At 55.0% G+C, this 21,099-nt stretch overlaps 3 protein-coding genes across 3 annotated transcripts; 1 reads left to right on the forward strand and 2 right to left on the reverse strand.

Annotated features, from left to right (window-relative positions):
- Positions 1-12,380: 12,380 nt before the first annotated feature.
- On the forward strand, positions 12,381-13,736 carry GCG54_00009220 (Fluconazole resistance protein 3; the record flags this gene model as incomplete). Its single annotated transcript, XM_045409169.1, has 3 exons — positions 12,381-12,695; positions 12,806-13,140; positions 13,223-13,736. The coding sequence occupies 3 exons, from the start codon at positions 12,381-12,383 to the stop codon at positions 13,734-13,736; spliced, it is 1,164 nt and encodes a 387-aa protein (XP_045256414.1).
- Positions 13,737-15,446: 1,710 nt separating this feature from the next.
- On the reverse strand, positions 15,447-16,827 carry GCG54_00009221 (putative CDP-alcohol phosphatidyltransferase class-I family; the record flags this gene model as incomplete). Its single annotated transcript, XM_045409170.1, has 3 exons — positions 15,447-16,243; positions 16,299-16,441; positions 16,520-16,827. 3 exons carry the CDS (start codon positions 16,825-16,827, stop codon positions 15,447-15,449), a joined length of 1,248 nt encoding a protein of 415 aa, XP_045256415.1.
- A 1,122-nt stretch (positions 16,828-17,949) lies between these two features.
- GCG54_00009222 (putative coatomer subunit gamma) lies at positions 17,950-20,978 on the reverse strand (the record flags this gene model as incomplete). Its single annotated transcript, XM_045409171.1, has 6 exons — positions 17,950-18,182; positions 18,235-19,053; positions 19,104-20,418; positions 20,476-20,598; positions 20,654-20,841; positions 20,903-20,978. 6 exons carry the CDS (start codon positions 20,976-20,978, stop codon positions 17,950-17,952), a joined length of 2,754 nt encoding a protein of 917 aa, XP_045256416.1.
- Positions 20,979-21,099: the final 121 nt, after the last annotated feature.

Genomic DNA, 21,099 nt, shown 5'->3' on the forward strand with positions numbered 1-21,099 from the left:
TCTCTATAGCTGGGCCCCAGGAGCCTACCCGGGCCAGCAGTCAACCTTCTGTGCAGCTAGAGAAGAAGAACCCAGCATTAGGTTTGACAATTGTGCCAGATACCCGAGAGTTGAAGCAGTAGCTCACTATCCAAACAACCAGGCGTCGTCTTCCGATGTCTGGGTTGGAAAGATCCCTTGCATCTCATTTGACTGGCTCGTCGTCTTTCTTCGCCTCTCGGTGACTACTGAGGGTGAATGGTCGGACGGTAGCTGGTGCAATGGAGGCTTGACACACAAGCTTTACTTTCACTTCGTCGCGAGCAACGAACACCACGTCGTTGAACTTCCAACAGCCGCACCCCTGTAAATGAGAAGCTCAACATCAGGAACTGAAAGTCAATGGCCCTTACGTTGGCAAGATACTGCAACTGTATGCACACGTGGAAGAGGCGTGTACGACAGACTCAAATCGCAGTTCTTACCCAGGGCCAGCTTCAGATTAGCCCTGAATAGTCTTCAAGGGGAGCTGTGTAATAATAACAGTCGATCGCTTTGGAGATAGGGGCATTATGTCTTGTTCTGGCCGCAGAACAAGACTAAGTGAGTAACCTACTTCTCTTTGTACATGCTGTTATATATACTGACAACAACTCTAGGGACCGAGGCCCCATGTCATTCACGTTCCAAGATGCCCGTATGACATTTCTTAAGCATCTCCTAACCAGCTGGAGAAAGTTGATGGCAGATTGTTCGCGGAACTATTCTTGAAGACCGCTTGCAGGAACGCTCCAGTGCAGGGAGGAGGCTTTGACTAAATCAACCAAGTTAATCACGTGTACCTCGGCGCGACTCGTGAAGATTTTGATTGCGGGCTGGCGATTGCGGGCTGGCACAACTTGTCGCAATATCGTCGGCTTCAACATCGCTGCTATGAATGTTGCGGGCTACTGGCAATAGCCTTTCGGGTTCCATTTGGCTGCGATGACAGGCGCATTCCTTGATCATTCTGTTAGCCGCAAAGGAACCATACACAAACTGGCTCCTTTTGACGAGGCATACATCTGCCATGCTCCTCATCAAATAAGTACATACCGGTGCAGAACAGGGGCTGCTTAACCTGTGCCATAACGATGAAGAGGCGAGCTACGTAGAAGACAGAACCATACAGCAGATCACTCAATGACCCAGGAACTCCGTCATATTATGGTTATTCAATACCAGTGCTTCTTGGTTGAAAGAGAAGCATGCTTCCGTGGCATTATTACCTACGGAAATATCCAAATCAGGGAATCCAGAGATTCAACCATGGCACGCATAACCCGGGCCCGGGCAACCCGAGCAGCTACACGGCATCTTCAGGGCCTGCTGTATTTACTGAAACCAGCTCTCCCGTTACTCCCGGCTCAGCTTCGTCTCAAGAAAGTCCTATGCTGAACGTCATCATGCAGGCTCCAGCTACATCCATGGGGCGAGCTATGGAGAATAATCTGATTGCGGTACAGTCGCCGTCGAGCCAACATGGGATTATGCCCTCGTTGGCCCTGATCGTCGGAGTTTCCACCACGGTACGGTACCAACGCCGCACGTATGCAGCTGTTCCGAGAGAAGTTCCAAAGAAGACAGCGATACGACATCGTGGGCTACTACAGCTGCTTGGGTCCCAGGGTCTTGGAAGCATCTATGACCATGGCCTGCAATGGATCAAAGGAACACCCCGCGAGCTATACCCACTGGGTTTGAGCAGGCCAAGGTCGAATATCGGCCCCGCTGTACTTCACGATAAAGCCATCAAAATGCCATCAGGCAGCTGAGAACACTCCTGCCAGACGGCCTGCGAACTTCACAAGCCTCGGCGTCAATTTGAACTTCAATAGTCTCCGGGCCCTCAAGATGATTGAGGGCAGAGATATCCCTCCATCTTCTCGATTGCCTACTATTGGTCTAGACGATGGCTGCGTCTGTCCCGAGCTTCACGAAGAAATCAGGACGGCTCTCAACAAGCCTGGGTCTTAATGACATTATCAGCCTCATACACCATTGAGAAGTATGGAAGTCTTCAGATTCTTATCTCTGTTGCTATATGCAACAGTCATAGTGAATTGAATATTCCCAAGGATAGTTTCTGAAAGTGGATACCTTGAGTGCCATGTTGTTTTCGAAAAGAGCGGCAATTTGAAGCAACATGAAGCGCAAGGAAGACAAGGCGAAAAGACGAGAGGAGGAACAGAAGCAGCAGAACCAGGAGGAAATACCCATGAGCGCTACTCCCGGGGCGCACTTTTGCCCCAGGCCGGGTCAACGTCCACCTCAGCCCAGGGCCCTTTCGACGAAGCAAAGAGCGCCATGGAAGTCCAATTCTCTCCGACAGCGGCACAGCCAGAACGCATTTGACCACGCACTACGACAACCAGTGCGATTCCCCCTGGCCGCCAAATATGAAGGGCTAATTCGGCACCGGGACAAGACCGAAACAATCAAGAAGGCAACGAAGAGTAGTGTCTCTAACTGGGCTTTGCAATGACCATGGCCCCATTCGCTGTTCCGAAGACGCTTTCTTGTTGGACGCATGGAGTCTATTGTAACCCGACAACCCGCTGAATTTGATCAACGTCATGATTCTTCCTATGCGGTCGTGAAACATGAGACATCTTTTGTTTTTGCAACACCCAGCTACAAAACAACCAGAATGGCAGAAAACCATTCTGGTGATGAATATGACGAGTAACCGAAGACTTGCCCTGATGAGGGGGTGCTGTTTCCAATCTTGAGGTCGTATCCCGAGCGATGCCCGCCCGGAAGACTGGGCGCTCTCCTCGTTGCTTTACTAAGGGACCACTCGACTCGGGGTGTTATTCACTCCTTAGATGAGAGTTTTCCCTTCTTCATAGTTAGCTACCTTCATACAGGATCGCCATAGTTGTGCGTTAGCCAGCATCACGGCGTCTACATGGACGGTCGCGTCGTGGTACCGTTAGAAGCGAACCTGCGCACGCGGATTATCCTGGAGTTCCACAATCAGCAGTCTCTCGCGCACCCCGGCCGAAACAAAACTGGGAAGATCATCAAGAGCCAGTACTATTGACAGGGACTTACGGGAGACGTTGAGAAGTACATCCGCAACTGCCATACGTGCCGACGAGCTCAGAAACCGCGCGGCCAGACAGTGATTACCTTAGATGAAGGTTCAATGGGAAATGTCGCGGCCAGTAACGTACAGATTCTCATAGATTAGAATCCCGGGCCCTACACCAAGCCGAAGCGGAAAGACCTCCTCTGTTACCGGTGTGATCACCAAGTAGTATCAACAGATGGAATGTTTCGCTGCCTGTGGCTGGAACAAATCATGTCTTCGGAGGCTGTTGTGCAATTTAGCATGGACACACGTTGGGTTCTAGGAAACCCACGTATGGCGGGCTGCTGCGTCGATGTCGACGGCCAGCGATCTTGAACGTTACCATAACGTGTTGTCAGCCAATATTCATCGCAGTGGCTGTAACCTGGTATGATTCCCCGGTCGATATTACAAGAACGTAGTTGCGCAGTCCAACTCAACTGTAAACCTGTCATGGATGCGCCGAGGTCGGCCAGGTCCCTAGGGGAAAGATCAGAACAGCGAAGTCTCAGAGAACTGCTACGGACATGGTTCTTGGTGAAGGGGGTTGCCAATGACAGCTCCAGAGGGTTCGGCAACAGCGATAAGAAGGCTGCGGATTGCGATGAGCAAGTCGAAGGACTGTAACGAGCTGCGCTGATGTGCCAGTGGTTCGCCATTGTCTCATGTCTGACTTCGATGTCGATAGCTGACGGAAGTTTGGCACATTCAGAGCTCAGACACCTGAACAACGCCTCGTTCTCTGTCAAACTACATTCCCCTGGACACTGGCTCGATGCAATCTTCCAGCGATGAAAATCAGGTGGTCTCCTGGTTGATTCCTTCGAAGGATATAACGACAGCGATGAGAAGACAGTCACTACAGCGCACAAATTGTAGGGTTCTGTCACTTTATCACCTCCGACTTCGATGCCGGCAGCGAACGGGCATCGGATACTTTGATATAAAAGTCTGCCACGAATAGCGACTTTGACACCTCAATTACCGACTTCAATCGTTGGTCAGTCGACTGCTGTGCCTGGCTCATGTTGACGGTATCCTTCGCGCAGGGGCAGACCACATGGTCTTCATGTTGACCCAGTCCACGGCGTTAGCTTTGTGCCGATGACATCCGCCAACTCATTTCCTGCGGAACACTGCGAGACACATGTATTCAGATCTCTTTGGTATAATTATACTCCTCTGATGTACAACAGAGGACAATACGGGACGCCCAGTAAGGACCACCAAGAACTCCTTGGACTTGGTGGCAATTGCCATAACGTTGTCGCATATTTTCCTTAGGAGATATCGACAGCCAGTGCAGCCAGTGGCTACGCTTATTCGGTGGCTGCTTCTGATCGAGCTGAATACAAATGTCTCTTGCCGTCTGTTTATCCCACCTCTGTCGGCGATGCACTGGGGTTCGTAAACTCAGCAGAGATGTTGAGAAGGTGAAAAAATTGGAAGCGAGCACCTACCGAAGACACCGTCATTCAACACTTGCCTTCGGAAGCGTGCTTGCGAACCGGTCGATTGGCTACAAGCGATCAATGAAGGTTGCAAGAAGGCCGAATAAAGGCGAGACAAACTCGCCGACGGGACACAGGCCGCGAGAGCATTGTCTTCGAGAGCGTTGGCATCGTTGTTACTTTACTTATCTCTCAGTCATTGTTCACAGTTTGGATTCGAGCACATTTGCGTCTACAAACGCCCCAGTCACTCGAGTTTGTAGGGTCGAATTGGACGTTTCCCGGACAAGATGTGGTGGAAGAAGTTCAAAGGAAAAAGAAATTGGAAGAAGTCGATCGCCTTAGTACTGAGAACTACAATGACAGTAACAGCTACCGAAGACCGGCAAACTATGATACTCGAGCTATTATGTGAACAGTGAGATGGAAGACAGAACTGGAAGACAGCGATGGATGACGGCGATGGATGCCAATGACGATAGAGACCACAAGGAGGAAAGTGACGAGGCAGACAAGGACGAAAGAAAGAATAGGACGACTCAGATCCCACACGGCCAAGAAGGCCACATCTTTGATAAGGATAATCCATCACAATCAACCTGGTCTATATATCACATAGCAAGATGGGCAGGAAAAGTAGAGACAATGGAGCAATGAAAACAACACAATACTTAAATAAATTCGCGAAAAACTAATTACTAGTTGACTGGATCTCATTCGAAACCGACGTCGTCGGCTGGCAATCACAGTGGACCCATCACGCAGACACCCGTCGAGCAGAGAATCCACACGGAGCCACCCGCCCCGGACAACAACAGCACCCCGTCCGTCCATCCCACTTCCTCCCGTCGCAGCCAAGCCCGCCGGTCTCCACTACCACTGCCGTGGTCCCCGACATCAAATCGGTGACCTGATTTCACCTACGCAACTCGGGGACGAGTCGTGACTAGGTTGCTGAGACCCCATCTCCATAGTGTGTAGCACGCGCGCCCGAATCGGCCGAGTAGCGCAGGCATGTGTGCCATTGGCATGTCTCATCAGAAGAGATACGGTTCTTACCTGCCGCCTGCCAAGGAACTTTGGATTCATGAACGCTTCACACGTTTTCTTCTTCTTTGCCTCGTGCCTTCCCACTTCCCCGCATGGACGGTTCGTTCTCGAGAATAAGCCATCTCTGCCAAGTAACCCAAAATAACAAGCTCTGGAACGCGTGGATGGTCGAGAGGGCGATCTGAAAAAGAAGGGTGCAAGACGACTTGCTCTCAGAATGTAAGCTTAAACCGTGCGCAGGCAGCAAACATTTGAGATTTCCCTAATAAGAAGACAAAGGGAAAAAAGGCGTCTCAAATCTCAAATCTTTAATGTCAACGCGAGATTTAGCGCAGCGCTAAAAGGATGAAAGGCATTGTTCGCCGGCACTGGCACCGACCGCTCCGAATCTGCAGTCGGAGCTGAGACCGCCGCCCCGCCACGACAGCAACTCTTCGTCGCGTCCCCCGAACTACAAGTCCATGACGACCCTTGGATTGGACGAGCCTCGGCGGAAGTTCACGTCCAATACGGGACGTCCAATGACGAGGCAATCCAAAGTAGTAACTCGTAGCCAACCTCTCGTGATATTAGAACGGATACCGCCAACGTCCACGGCCCGCAATCTCAAGGAGGCAGCCTGGCTGAGGAACCTTTGTTGCGCCCGCTCGTCCCTGCAACAAGGGCGGGGCGGGGTAGAAGATGCAGAGTCGTCGACGCGAAAACAAATAACGCTTTTGATCTGCATGTTGGAAGGGTATTGGCGCGAACTGAGCGGAAGTGGCTGCGGCTGACCTCTTTCGGTTTACATTGCACTGAGCGAACATGCAGGGCCCAACAGCGCAGCGCTTCTCGATACGGTGATAAGCCTTGCCGTAGGGCTGGCTGCAGATCAAGCGTCACTCACGCAAACAGCCAGTCTATACCGCAATGAGCCATCCTCAGGGTCAGAATCAACTTACCGAATATGGATCTGTACATGAACATATCTGACAGGATTTGAGGCTGGTTGAGAGGCTGAGATTCGTGGCGTCGAATGCGCCCGTCAATGAAGCCTCCCGCACGTGCGTTGACATGTCGATCCCATCTGCTAGCCGCCGGGTTTAGGGCTGAGCATCCTGAGATCACCGTCCAGACTGCCGTCAGCCGTGATCGACCGCACCGAGGGCTGAACGGATGATTAGTTTCCGTGAACCCGTACGACATTGCCTTTCCTTTCACGATTGAGTCCTGAAAAAGCCAACTCTTGACTCGAGCTCCTTCAATAACATGAGTTCTGACAGCCATTTGTGATACTGCGGGGACCTCGGCTCTGGATTAGAGATTCTCATGGAGTGGCGTCAGGTGCTGACTGCATCAACTCAGGCCGTGCTGAGATGATATCCGATACGGGCCGGAAAACAGACTGGTTGAGCCTCCTCACAGGGCTGATGGTCTCTGGGGACGTGGGATGTAAAATGTGGAATACGTAGTGAAATGGGGATACGGCCGTTGGGGGCATCATGCTCCCCCGGCAGCCAGTCAATGACATGATGGCGGGGTTGGTCAGCGGCGTCTATTTTAAAAGTCGCAGTGAATAAGCTTAACGATTCGCTGGTCGTCTGCTGAATGCTGTTGCAGACTGGTTCTTGCCACCAACGCAAAAGGCCCTCGCGTCCCCTCGACCCGGTCTCGAAAAGGCCGATCATGGTGGGGGTTGTCGGATTCTTCATCGAAGCAGTAAAGACGAAGTCAGTGTCGTTCGTCCCTCCCACACGACTAACTCCAACTTCGCGGGAGCTAAAGGGCCGCTGCTTGCATCGGAAGAATTGTTAGATGTGAGCCAAGGGGTCTGGTCTTGGGCATATGATTGCAATGGAAGCTTTCACGGGTTCATCCCTCCAGCCTCCCCGGCTCTGTCGTTCAATGTTCCGTGCGCCCCCGTGCAAGGAGCCGAGACCCGACATGGAATGAAAGGATGGGGTGGTATCGTGGGCACGATGCACGTTGGCCTAGATTGGAATAGAGTTTCCAGATCCCCGTTTCAAGCGGACATTGTCAAGACCGAAATGGCGTGGAGGCCCGTATCAGAAGTGCTGGAGGATAAGGTTTGCTGAATAACCGTCGTCGGTGCTTCTACGGCGTAAAGCCTACCGCCTTTGCCAACGACAAGAATGCGCATGAAGTGCCCTGCAATGACCGCCTCACCAACCGCCACGAGGCTCAGTCATATTTGATGTTAGAAGTGCATGATCTGCGGCGCTTGATTGCGGAAATCCCATTTGGTCTCGTAGGGCCGGGGTTGAACGTAGTTCGGCGCCAGCCGCCAGACTTGCACCCCAAAATCGAGTACATAACTTAGGTCGAGAACAACCTACCAACGGTGAAGGCTGTGTTTCCGACGTGGGGCGAGAATCGCCAAAGATCATGGGAACAACGGAGCGTGGTTGAACGAACCTGCAAGCGTCTGTTCAAGACCCAAGGCCTGAGGTCTCGCCCAAGGCAATGCCCAGCAGGTCAGCTGTCTCTTGCAGCCGAAGAGCCATGGACAGGGCCTCGAGAGGATGCGCATCATGTATGTGGGCACTACGGCTGATCGGAGGGCCAAGGCCCATCTATTGCTCTGACTGTGGAACTTGATCCAGACAAATGGAGTGAGGCGAGCAGCCAGAGGATGGTCTTTCTATCGAAGACAGACGTAAGGTTGGGAAGGCGGCTGCTTTGCCCAATAAGGGTAGCCAGGTGCCCGAGGTTGGACGGCAGCGGCACCATGTGGCCTCAGAGGGCTCGGATGATTCGACCCAAGACGAAAGACGACGTAGAAATAAGAGAAGGAAGCTGTGCTTGTGTGCTTCTGTGCGTTGCTGGCCTTGCATGGCATTGGGCGATGGTGGTGGGCTTCGTCGGACAAGAGCTGCTAGGTAGCGAGAGGGACCAGTGGGGAATTGGCGCTCTGGGCAACTCTGGGGTATCGGATACGGCTGGCATGTTGTCTCGCAGATCAGTCTCAAGAGTGGATGTCGAAGGAATGATTGGGCCGGTGATGGCCGCTGCGAACTGCATCGAGCCGCATTTTCGCGTATTGTTTCCGATGTGGTGGTTCCCTCGGGGAAAGCTTCACCTGGCTGCTGTAAGTCTGTTTATTCTAGAAAAGCAGCGCGGAATTTTGAGTCAGGACATGCGACGATACAGTCCAGGTCTGGAGCTTCAGCGATGAAGCGAAAACGAAGCTGTACGGAAAGGAGCGACCCAGACCCAAGGTAAGACGGAGAGCAAGGGCACCGGGATCGCCGCCTGCAGCACACGGCCCTCTGGGCTCTGACGGACGAATGGCGGGTCAGCAGCGGACGGCAAAGACGGCTGGGTACGGGTATTTGTTAGCCAAGATAGCCGTGCAGCAACATAGCCAAGGATGACCGGCAAGCGGTTGAAGCTGTAGAAAGCTGTAAAAGCTGTTGTCGGGTTCAAGGTCCGCCAACCGCAGCCAGTAGAATGCCAAACGTTAGAGACTGTTGCAGGTTGAGATGGAGATGAAGCACCGTGATGGTGGCGATGGTGGTGGTGCGTGTTGTTGGTGATTCATGACGTTGGTAGAACTGGATCGGAGATAGTGGCATCAGGGAGCAGCCTGCGAAGCACACCAAATGGAATGAATGGCCAGCGGGTAAGTGGCCCATGGCATCGTCTGGACTTGATAGGTAGCACGGCATCCGTCATCTCAGGGTGGTAGAAATGACGGCCATGGTCACGATGGGTGAACAAACTTCGATTGTCTGAAGGGATAGGGCGTGTTGATTGCCTTTTGGATGAATATGCAGCGCGGGCATTGTCGACCGAGGTGAGCTTGAGAGGGCGTGATGCGTTTTCTGCAGGGCAGTAAGGTAGTCGATAGGACGGTGGGTTCTGTGGTCTGGAAGGCTGGTTGGTTGGTTGAGCCTTGAGCTTGAGGGCAGTCCAAGTAGGTTCGGTCAGGTTGCCATCTCGCGCAGGCGACACAGCCATAGGGCAGGTTTGTTTGACTTTTTGGCTTTGAATGCATCATGGTCTGGTGGTGAGAGGATACCCCGGCCGGGGCAATGGCAGAAACGGGAAACGCAGCCGTCAGGTCTGATGCTGCCGCCCGAGTGTTTGTCTGGACTTTGGTGCGGCATAGACTGATGCGCCAACGGCCCGCGGAGACGAGAATGGGAGCCGCAGGTAGATGAAGCATCTGACGCTAGGTAGGGAAAAAGCAAGATGGAGATGGAGGAGGAGGAGGAGGAGGTGGTTGGTGGTCTGGGAGAGGTGCAATCAACGTGGTGCGAGGAGAAGGAAAGACATGGAGCCTAAGATACCCAACAAGTGTGACGCGGAAAAGGTGCAACTGTGAATTGGAAGTGTGGAGGAAGGCGCAAGACGGGACGTGCCTACCTAAGGTACCCAGCTAAGGCAGGTAGGTACCTAGGTAAGGTACCTTAGGTAGGTAGGTAGGCACGGTAAGGAAGCGAAGAAGAGGGGCCCGGCTGCGGATAGCTTCCGGAGATGCCCCACCACCACGGCGGCTCCTTCGCCGAATTGGGCCGCAGAAATTCCCCGTTCCTGCCTTGGGGGATCCGCCGACTCTGTGCGCCGGCGCGTGGTATTGACAACTGGGCTGGCTGTTGGCTCTCCTCTCGAGGGGAAGCAAGGAAGAAGGCAAGGTACTTACCTGCCTGACTTGCCTTGCCTTGCCTTGTTCATGCTGCCGACTGCATTCGCATCGCAGGGCTGATTTGATCCGTCGGCATCTCATACCGCACCTTGCCGCCGTACCTTGCCTTCCTCGCGGATACCTTTCCCAAGTAAGCTGTCTCTCTCTCTGCTGTCCAAACTGACTCCAGCGCATCAACCCGACTACGACTGAGGTCCAGGTCCCATGCGCTGTGACGAAGCACGCCTCCCCTCCCCTCCAGCAAGGGAATCTGACGCTTGACAGACCTCCCGACTCCCCCCGTCGAACCTTGTGTTGAGCCACCTCACTTACACACGCTCCAACGTCAACGTCCCTTGAGCTTTTTTACCCTCCAGACCATCAGGCCAGTCCTGCCCACAAGCTCCATTCCCCCCCAGGGATCTTTCATCTGTCATATTCAGAGGCCAACAAAACTGGATTTCGCCTCCCTTTGCCTCAACCACAGCAACCTTATCCCCGCCGTCCATCCCCTGTTAGCCTTTGACGAGAGACTTGCAGCTACCTTCCGCCCAACTCTATTGCTTCCATCCATACCTTGCTCACCACCACACTACTGCGGTACTCTACGGCGCATTCCCCTTACCTTGGACAGCAACCAGCAGCCTCTGCTGGTTTAAGCTCGCCAGCTCGCGTCTTGGGGACCGACAAATTGAGTCGTTTGGCCAGTGCTCTTCTGCCTTTCGTCTGTCGACCCCGACTCAGACGAGTCACGAACGACGTCAAGGAGCCCCGTCAAACTCTCCTGGGAAGTGCCCGGCCACGTGCAGCTCGCCAGTCCTCTTCTGTCTCTCGTCTGCTTCGACGCCAACGCACCGCATACTTAATATCGACCATGACTTCGACCTAGACACGACGGGTCTAGATTCCAATCCTAATAATATCATCTTTCGAACAATATCTACTTGCCGATACACGCCCCGGCAGTCTGGGAATACGAGACAGGCACACCACAGGCAAAGATCGTCCAGTCTTGTCCCCTTTGCCTCGACATCCACATCACACGGCTCCCGCACGACAGACCAACCATCCCGCAGGGTGCAGTCAATCTAATCGGGCACCTACACCACAAAGATCAGTTCTCTTGACTTCCCTTGGCGGGGCCCCTGAACACCACCTACCTGTGATTTCGTCCGGACCTCGCGCTCTCGTCCTATCTTCCCATCTCCGTCAGTTCTTACGCATCCTTTTGCACGTCGACACTTACGTCGCTCGCTGGCCTATATCTGGAGACAACTTCTCTTAAGAGGGAGCTTGGTCTTGCGGGTTCCCCATCCTTCCGACCCTGTCACCCCGTCTTTTCTTGCACGTCTCCAGATCGTCTGGCACAAGCAAAAGATCCAAAACAAAACCTCGACGGCAGCGCTAGCGGCACTGAGACAAGCCCTCGAAACTTGCGCCACCGGTTTGTCGTACCAGACCCTGTCCCGCCCTGCCCTGCCTTTGCCCTGTCTGATCTTGGGCTTGGTCCTGACCTGTCTTGTCTTGCCTGCAACCCGCACCACCACCACCACCAACAACAACTCTGCAGTGTAGTGTGCGGTCTGCAGCTTGTACAGCAATCCCACTGTGGGTGCTGCACCTTACATCCTGCGAGGAGACACACACGCACACACACCAACGGGCCCGGCACACCCTTCCCTCTTCCTCATCATCCGTCGGTCGACTCGGCTGCTCCATCACAACAAGCGTTTAGCGTCTCCCCCCAACTCCACGTCTCGCCCTGGGCCTGGCCCTGTCTTGGCCTGTGCATCGACGCATCGACGCCTTCTACGGGTCCTTCTGCTGCTGCTGCTACTGCTGCTGCCCGCTGCTCCACGTTCTCTTCGTTGTCGTCTCGGGCATCTTCGCCTACCTCTCCGTAGGTAGGGTCTCCGTACGGATCCCCTTCCTTGGAGCAATATATATTGCATAGTGGTCAAACACGCAACTGACCGCGCGCCAGCAAAAGTGAAAAAGACCCTTGAAGCAAGTCTAGACGTGTCCCAAGTGGGCTCTTTCACGGCTTTAGCAACGCCCTCCTTGCGCCCCCAAGCCCGTCCGATCCCATCGATTCCCACCAACAAACATCATTTAGGCAGTGCTCGCCCTGTCACCCTGGCACTAGAGCTGGTGCAGACTGGCGCATTTCTACCGGCACGTCGACCCTCACAATCCAGCGCCGGCCCCCTCCTTCCCCCCCTCCTGGCCTGGACCCTCATCAGCACACGCCCATCCGCTCTCTCATTTCTACCCAGCCCGTTTTCCCATTCTCGATTCCTCTCCATTCCATAGAGTCGCCTCTTCTCTTCCAGGACAACATCGCGCGACCATGGACTTTTCCCACCAGTACTTCGCCCAGGCGCAGCCTTACCAGTTCATGGGCATTCCGCCCTTGACGCCATCGCATTCCAACTCGGCAGGTTCAGACGATTTTAACACGACATCTCCACCCGTAAGTCAACGAATTCCTTTCCCTTCTGAACCCCGAATACCCACCGATCACTGGTGGATTGCAGCTTAGCGCGCACTGCGACATGCACTTACACAATCATGACCGAGCAGGATGTTTACGCCGAGTACCCCAACGACCAGCACTTCAACTCCTTTGATAACTATGCTCCCGCCCAGTTCAACCCTCAGCATACTTCATTTCCCGGCCCCCCTGGCCCGCCGACTCCTCCGAACCATCTGCCCGTGCAGCAACCCCAGCCGCCTCAGCAACCACCGCAGCACAATGGCATGCCCGCTCCCCCCGTCCAGCAGATCAAGCCTCAGCCTGAGGTGGTTGTCCACAAGCAGGAGCCGATGGATGACCACTCCCGCCGCGGCGGTTCCAACTCGGACGACGAGGACCTGACGCCGGCCCAGTCAAGGAGGAAGGCCCAGAACCGCGCTGCGTACGTACAACCTTCGTCGCACACCATGCATGAGCAGCGCATTTCTCACAAACAGAGCATGCTAACATCACCATCGCAATAGTCAACGCGCATTCCGTGAGCGCAAGGAAAAGCACGTCAAGGACCTTGAAGCCAAGCTGGCGAATCTCGAGGCGGAGGCCCAGCAAAAGTCCACCGAGAACGAACGACTCAAGCGCGAGATGCAAAAGATCAGCACCGAGAACGAGATCCTCCGTGCTACATCATCAATGAACGGCCACCACAGCTCTACTTCGCCGGAGCCTCGCATGACGGGGCCGATGACGTACAACCCCAAGGACTTCTACACCGACCTTCTAGCGAAGCACAACAACAAAACGCCAAGTCACCGAGTCGCGATATCATCTGAAGGAGAACGCCTGCTAGCAGCTGGTGCCACGTGGGACTTCATCATCAACCACCCACTGTTCAAGCGGGGGTTGGTCGATGTGGGCGACGTAAGCGAGCGGCTGAAGCATCAGGCACGCTGCGATGGCCAGGGACCGGTGTTCTCGGAGCGCTCAATTCTCGACGCCATCGAAGGCAGCGTCGCGAGCGGCAGCGACGAGCTCCTGTAGCAGCCCCCTCTCTCCTCAGTGGGGAGGCGGTCGACGAGGGTGCTTTGTCAGCACCAACACACACAACGAGCCTTACATCCGGCCAGGTTCGGCGTTGGGTAAACGGAGTCAATATGGGGGGTCCGCCTGCTGAAACGACAGACGATGTGACGGCGAGCCCGCCGCAAGCAGGTTCGGCCTTTAAATGCATCGCTGCGATTCACGTGTTATGCTTTTTAACGGTCAATGTCTCTTTATTTGGGGGAGCACGAGGTACGAGTCACAAAATATTTGTAGACAATTTGGCGTCTATTGTTTTATTTACATGGAGAATCTGGAAGAAACACACAATATGAGACGCCGGCGTGGCCAAGCAACACACAGTCGACGTCGCCAGGCTGGGACAAACGGAGCATGGTCGTCAATGGGGAAACGGAGGATGGGGGCGAGACGGGGCAGAGCTGCCGCAGCGGGGCGTCGCCTTTTCTCCGGTACGCTCGGAACGTTCTGGCAAATTGCATGCTTTTGGGGTTACCACTCTGGTCTGATTTGCTTTTCTCTTCCCTGCTATTTTCTTCCGAGGGTAAAACGCGGGGGGGAATAGGGGTTCGGAAGGATTCCAAGTTTGCAGGCTTAGGCATCCCGCTCCTCTTTGAAGTCATCGAAAGAAAGTCTCGAAGAAATTCTACACAATTTCGGTGCCTAGCATGGTGTGTTCTTCGAGTGTGATCCATGATGCTACCTCTTGTCTGGCTGTACTAGGGCGCCTCGGCCGTCCTCAATTTTGCGGCATGTAATTGGTGCTTTTTTTTCTGGCTACAGTAGACCAAGCTTACTGCCGAGTTCTTTTGTGTTGCTAGCTGCCAATAAGACGGGTGCATATCGGGTTATCACCGCCAAGTCTATGATGACTACTTTCATCGGGAGTTGTGTAAACAGATGCTTGGCTTGAGAAATCATATTCCGGGAGGGTAAATTAATGGTATCTCATCTCTTTGCAAAACATTGCCGCAAAAAAGACTACATATGCAACGAACAACAAAAATCTGTGCCGGTAGCTATACACCAGGGGGGGAGATGATTATGATGCTGTGATACAACGTCATGATGTCTCCCTCGTGTGCCTGGCATGATGTGCCTTCAAAAGACATTCTACCCGCCAATAGGTTTCCGATGATTCCCACTCACCCCGAACTCCTGAACTTGCCGTGCCGAAGGTAGGGGCGAGAAATTGAAGAATACAGAAAACAAGAAAAGAAAAGTCAAAAGGAGAAAGCTCGCTGGAAACTCGTGGGAATCTCGCAGACGTTGTCCAAAAGAGAGGTGCAAGGGAGAACAACAAGACGCAACGTAACGTTCCGCCAGAAACCCTCGCTCCCTATATTTTTTTTTTTTCCCCCTTTCCCAGATGTCCACTGCCAAACCGCCATCAAGTCGTTCGTTTCCCTGCCAGCCCAACCCCGCCGTAGTCCATGGTTCATCGTGTCGTGTTTCTCATCCATGCATTCCAAAACGTCTTCTTGCTCAAGCTCGGAGAAAACTGTGCTCGCGCCTTGGGCTTCTCCTCTCCCGCGTCAGATTTCCTCCACCCAACAACAGGAGGGGGGGAATCCACACGCCAAAAGAAGCTTCCTTTCACCAGAAACCTTCTCAACTTCAAACCCCCTGGGGCCCCCATCCGAGATCTAGAGAAGATCTAAAGGGACAAATGGAAGCCAGGAAACAAAGTTTCTACTGCGCCTTCTTTCCGTTCGCAGCGGGGTTGGTCTCCTGGCCCTCGACCCACGGGTGCTTGATCGTGAGACACCAGATGTCGAGGTAGTCGCAGATGGTGACGATGACGTCGACCACGAAGCTGCCGTACACGCCGACGGCCATGCCGAGCATGAGGAACATGAAGGCGACCTGGTAGACGTCGTCGCCGAGGGCGCTGGGCCAGCCGAAGCCGGTGCGCTCCTGCAGCAGGGGGCCGAGGGCGTCGCCGACGCCGAAGGCGAGCGGCAGGCCGAGCACGTTCCAGTAGGGGAAGTCGAGCTTGACGAGGTGGGCGGTGATCATCTGGCCGACGGAGTAGGCGTTGACGACGCCGGCGAACATGACGAAGGGGACGAGGTGGGAGTGCAGGATGGTCGGGTGCAGGGCGAGGTAGGCGACGACGAGGACCCAGATGCCGAAGAAGGGGAGGAGGCCGAGGAGCGCGCCGCGGGAACGGTCGCCGCGAGCGCGGCGGGCGCGGATGACGTTGCGGGCGGACTCGATGGTGTTGAAGACGAGGACGAGGGCGCCCTGGACCATGTACCACTGGGTGAAGGAGAGGTCGTAGAGAGCGGCGGGGATGGAGGACGAGGCGGGGACGCCAAGGGTGCGGAGCATGGACTGCTGCCAGAAGGAGGCGCCGCCGAGGTAGCCGGTGAGGGCGTAGACGCCGACGAGGATGAGGACGCCTTCGACGGGTCCGTTGACGATGCCGAGGGTCAGCGTCTTGGTGTGGTATTCGTCCCAGGTCTGGACGTAGAAGGTGAGGAGGGCTGTTGAGATAGTGTTAGTCTCTTTTCCGCATATATGCTGCGGGTGGTCACGTACAGGAGAAGAGGATGCCAACAGTCATCCAGCCCTGGCCCATGTTTTGCGAGGCGGCGAAGATGAGGACTTCGAGGGAGGTGTTGAGGGCGTCGACGCCGTGGTCAAAGAGCTCGCCCAGCGGGCCGGACTGGTGCGTTCGGCGACTATTCGCAAACAAACCCTATTAGCTTGAATTCGTGGAAAGAAAGGCATGGCAGCAGCAGCAGCAGCAGTCAACTTACGCCTGGGATCCATCCACCGCGTCAAAGGTCTGGTACAGGAACAAGCCCGCGGCCCACGAGTAGTACACCCAGCTAGGGCAGTCCTGGTCGAGCGTCGGGTTGTACCAGAGGAGCGTCAGAAGGTTGGCGACAACAAACATGAAGCCCGTCAGGGTGATGAGGTTCGGCGCCATGCTCATGGGGAACATCTTGATCACCACGTTCGTGTAGAAGGGCTTCAGGATGTACTTCGACGTCAAGGAGTGGTCGACTCCGGAGTACTTGTACTCCTTGAGCGCCGGAAGGCGGTCCTGGCGCACGTAGACCATGGTTTCTGTTGTTTTTGCGTGTCTTTTCCGTAGCTAGCCTTCCTTCTGGTGAGAACCGTTGCCTCGAGGATTGTCGTGGGGATGAGGAGTTGAAGGAGAAAACTCTCAAGGTTGCGTTGGTGGTTTTGTCCGCAAAGGGCAGGTTTCGATATGCAGGGCCAAGTGTCCCCAAAGTGGGCTGGCAGCAAGGGAAATTTTAGGCGCGAGAACACGGTGGAAGTCCCGTTCGATTCGATGGGTCCCTCCGGTACTTCTCTTTTGTTGGAGCGGTGACGACGATAACTTCAAAACCGGGGAAACGCGGTTCGTCGAGCTGCGGGGTGCGGGTTTGCGCGCGGGCTAAAAGAAAGGCAGAGAAGGTGGGGAGGTTAAGTGGGAGGAGACCAGAGGTAGTCGGAGTCAAGAGCTTGGAGAAACAAACGTCACAAGCCGGTCAGATGCTCTTCCCGAGACCAGGCACACTTGACAAGAAACTACAGACGACGACGGTATTCCTAGTTGACATGTGGTCGCGTGGGCCGCCGGCTGGAAGAGGGAAATTTTCCTGCTTGGACAGCTCACACGCGCAGCGCACACGCTGCGACAAAGGAAGAAAAAAACAGTCCTCACAACGTCATTTCCCGGCTCCCCGAGCCCCTGGTAAAGAGACTAACCGTATTCGGCTTAGTATTGGCCCGTGCCAGTTGTCAAGCCCCAGCCGCCCTGCCGCTAAACCAACCTCTGGGGGCTTTGAGATCGACGTCGGGACACTCTCAGGCTTAACAACGACAGCGACTTTGTCGACAGGGCTCCAATGTCATGTAGGCCACGGAACCTCGAAGCCGCACAAGGACTGTTCTCAAAAGATAAAGATAGAAATGCATTTTATTTCCCATCACGCAAAATACACCGCGACACACGAAATCTAGCAAAGTCTTCATGATGCCTTTTTCGTGTCTTCATTCTAGATATACGCGAGCCGCCAGTCCTTTTACACGCACACGCTACCATGCGCTGACCTCAGCCCCCCCTACTATGGCGGCGGCTGCGCGAGTCGGCTATAATAAAGTCCTCGTCTGTGCAGTACGTCTTGCTTGGACCTCCGACCATGTATCGACCCCCACGAACTCCAAACAAGTATATTTAAGCGACAGATGCAACAACAAGAGACGCCACACCTTCTTCTTCGCTGCGGACCGTGATCTTGGTCGTGACGCCGGACTTGGACGAGTACGCCATCCGCACGTTGGCAACCACCCTGCCGCCGCCAACAGTCTTTCCAAGCAGCTTGAGGGTATGTGTTGTCTGGTTGACTGGCACATCGGTTCCCTCCAAAGGTTGCAGCGACAACACCTTGGCCAGCTGCTCCGTTGCCTCTGCACATATTGTTAGCTCTGCTCGTACTCTGGTTGACCATATTGAACTTACCCGCTATGCTCTTCATGCTGCCGAGCTGCAATGTCTCCTCAGCCTCCTCGCCGGCCGCGCCAACCTGCTCCCAGATGTGGTTGAAGTTGCTGGCGAATGTCGGCACGACGTAGTCGCTGCCAGCCAGATCGAACTCGGCCACCTCGTACTCGTCGTCGTAGCCAGTAGCCTCCGGCTCGTTTGTTGTAGGGTCGATCTCCTTGCTGGTGAACTTGAGAATGTTGGAGAAGCTGCTGACGGGCATGGAGCCCTCTCCGCCGACCTTCTTGAAGGCGACGTACACCTTGCCGGGCTCGTCCGTAGGGAGCTTCTCGGCTTGGATGATGAAGACCTCCTCGAGCTCCTCCTCCTCGGAAGGCGTTGCCACGACCGACACGTTCTCCAGAACGGTAGCCTGGAGCGTGTTCTTGATCTCGTACTGGAACACAATGTGCTCCTTGAAGATGTGCTTGACAACGGTGACAACATACTCCATCTCCGACTCCGTGAGTTCGACGACAGGTGATGACTTGAGCACGCTGCCAAACTCCTTCATCTCGGGGATCTGCATCAACTCCTGGGCGTAACGCTGAGCCGCGGCAGTGGCTGATGCAGCAGCCTCCGCGCCGCTGGTGGACGTCTTTGTCGGGCCAACCTTGGGAGGCTTGAGCGATGGGGCAGTCGCCGTGAGCTTCTTGGTGCGGTCCTCCGCATCGGCCTGCTCCCGGGTGACAACGGGAATCTGGGAGATGTCGAAAGGCGTGTCGAACGCAGACTTGTCCTCGGATGTGACGTACATGACGAGCTGGTGCTCAAAGTACGGAAGAGAGAACATGCTGTCTATTCAGGTGTCAGCTTGAGTACAGTAGCGTGATTTATGATTGACTTACCGTTCTTGACAAACTTCTCGGAGATGGCGTCGTCCTCGTGCATGAGCCTGAGGTTGAGGGCAGCGCGATCTCTGACCTCGTCGTCGACATCGTCCAGACATCTGGTGAGGAGAACCTCGACACTGCGCTTGACCTCGGGATCCTTCTGGCCAACACCAAACTTGGCGAGAGCGGTGACGGCGGCGGCTCTGACGATGGCGTTCTCCAAAACCACTCTGTTGTAGATGTAGCGGATGTACTTGGTCGGCTGGGAGGTCTTGGGTCCCTCGAGACCGAGGAGGTGCAGAATGCGGACGGCAAGCTTAGTAAACTCGCAGTCCTCAATGAACTCGCAGAGGTGAGCGAGCGCATCCTCCTTGGACTCCGGCACGAACTTGATGAGGTCAAACATGCTCTCGACAACAGCACGCTTGAACTCGTAGCCACCCTCGTCGCGGAGGATGCCGCTCAGGAAAGCAAGCATGCCAGCCTGCTTGCTGGGGAACTTCAGGCACAAGGTGCGGATAGCTTCGACAATGGTGATCTTGAACTCGTCGGTGATCTCAGACATGAAGCCAGAGATCTGCTTCATCAGGCGGTCGACGCTGGCCTCGTTGCCGGTCTTGAGCAGGGTGGTGATGGCAAAGGTGGCAATCGATCGGTTGCTGTTGGAAATCAAGAGCTCGATATCGGGGTTGCAGACGTTGACGGCGTTGGGCTTGAAGGAAGCGAAGTTGTGGAGGATGCGGAGAGCGGCGAACTTGGTGACGGCGCGGGGAGAGGTGAGGAAGAGCTGGAGAACGTGGACGGCCTGGGACACCTCGGCATCGGTGACATCGCGCATGTCGCAAATGGCCTTGGCGGCCTCGAAGTTGACCATCTCGCTCTTGTGGCGCAACCAGCCATCCAGCAGCTGCATCATGGGCTTCCTGAGCGAAGGGTCCTCCTCGGCGAGCTGGGCGGCCAGACGGACGAGCATGACGATCGCAGCGGAGCTCTTGACCGCACCTGCCGCACCGAACTGCTGCACCATCTTCACCAGCGCCATGCGGTCGTGCATGCGCATCGAGTATAGGAGACCAATGGCGTGGTACTGGGGCATGGTCGAGTTGTTGGCGGGCAATTGGCCGCTCGAGGAGGAGAACCCCAGGGAGAAGCCGCTCGAGGACTTGGTGGAGGCGGCAGCCTCCTGTGTCTCGCTCTGCCAGCGGCGGACGACGTCCTTGGCAATCGGAAGGAGGTGGTAGGACGATACGAGGGCGGCGGACGAGACGGAGGGGTTCTTGTCGACGATTGCGGTCTTCATCACTCGCTCAATGGACTGGACGGTGGTCGCCTGGAGCTAGTTAGCGCTTGCCATCCCTGGTATCGTGGAGCTCGGAGCTCAGCATACATCGATGATGCGGCAAAGGGCGCGGATGGCATTGGGGCGGTAGATGGCATCGGTGCTGCCTCCAGTGTCTTTCATGACGGTGCTGGTGACCATGATGATGTCCTCGGCGGAGGACGCGAGTTCCTGCGATCAAGGTGAGCCCACAAGCCATGCTTCATCCGTATTGGACTGGTCTAACCTTCACACAGAGGTGAACCGCTTGCCGAAGGCTGGCATCCTTATTCTGGAAGAGCTTCGAGATGCCAAAGAAGAGGGTCGTCGCTTCGTTCGTGGGGAACTTCTCGCCCGTGTAGAGCAGAAGGAGGATCTTGGTGAGCAGGGTCCGGCATCTTCGCGGTTGGATAGGAGAGCTGTTGAATAGGCGTGCTATCCCGCCCTTTTAGCCAGCTTGCTCGCAAACGCTCGAGCTGCAGAAATTCCAACTAACCTTCTTGGAAGACTTGAGTTCTGTCCACCTTCACCAAGCCCAAATCGGCGTCTTCGTCTTTCTTGCCGTAACTCATGATAGGCAACTGGTGTTTGGTGGGCTGGTTTGAGGTCGGGTCTGGAGGCCAGCTTGCTACCACGTCGCCTTCAGGTGTGAAGGGGGACAGGCATTGCCCCACAAGAACATTTGGGCGGGTC

This window comes from Colletotrichum gloeosporioides (assembly GCF_011800055.1).
Source record: "Colletotrichum gloeosporioides strain Lc1 chromosome Unknown consensus_117, whole genome shotgun sequence".
NCBI classification, from domain to species: Eukaryota; Fungi; Ascomycota; class Sordariomycetes; order Glomerellales; family Glomerellaceae; genus Colletotrichum; species Colletotrichum gloeosporioides.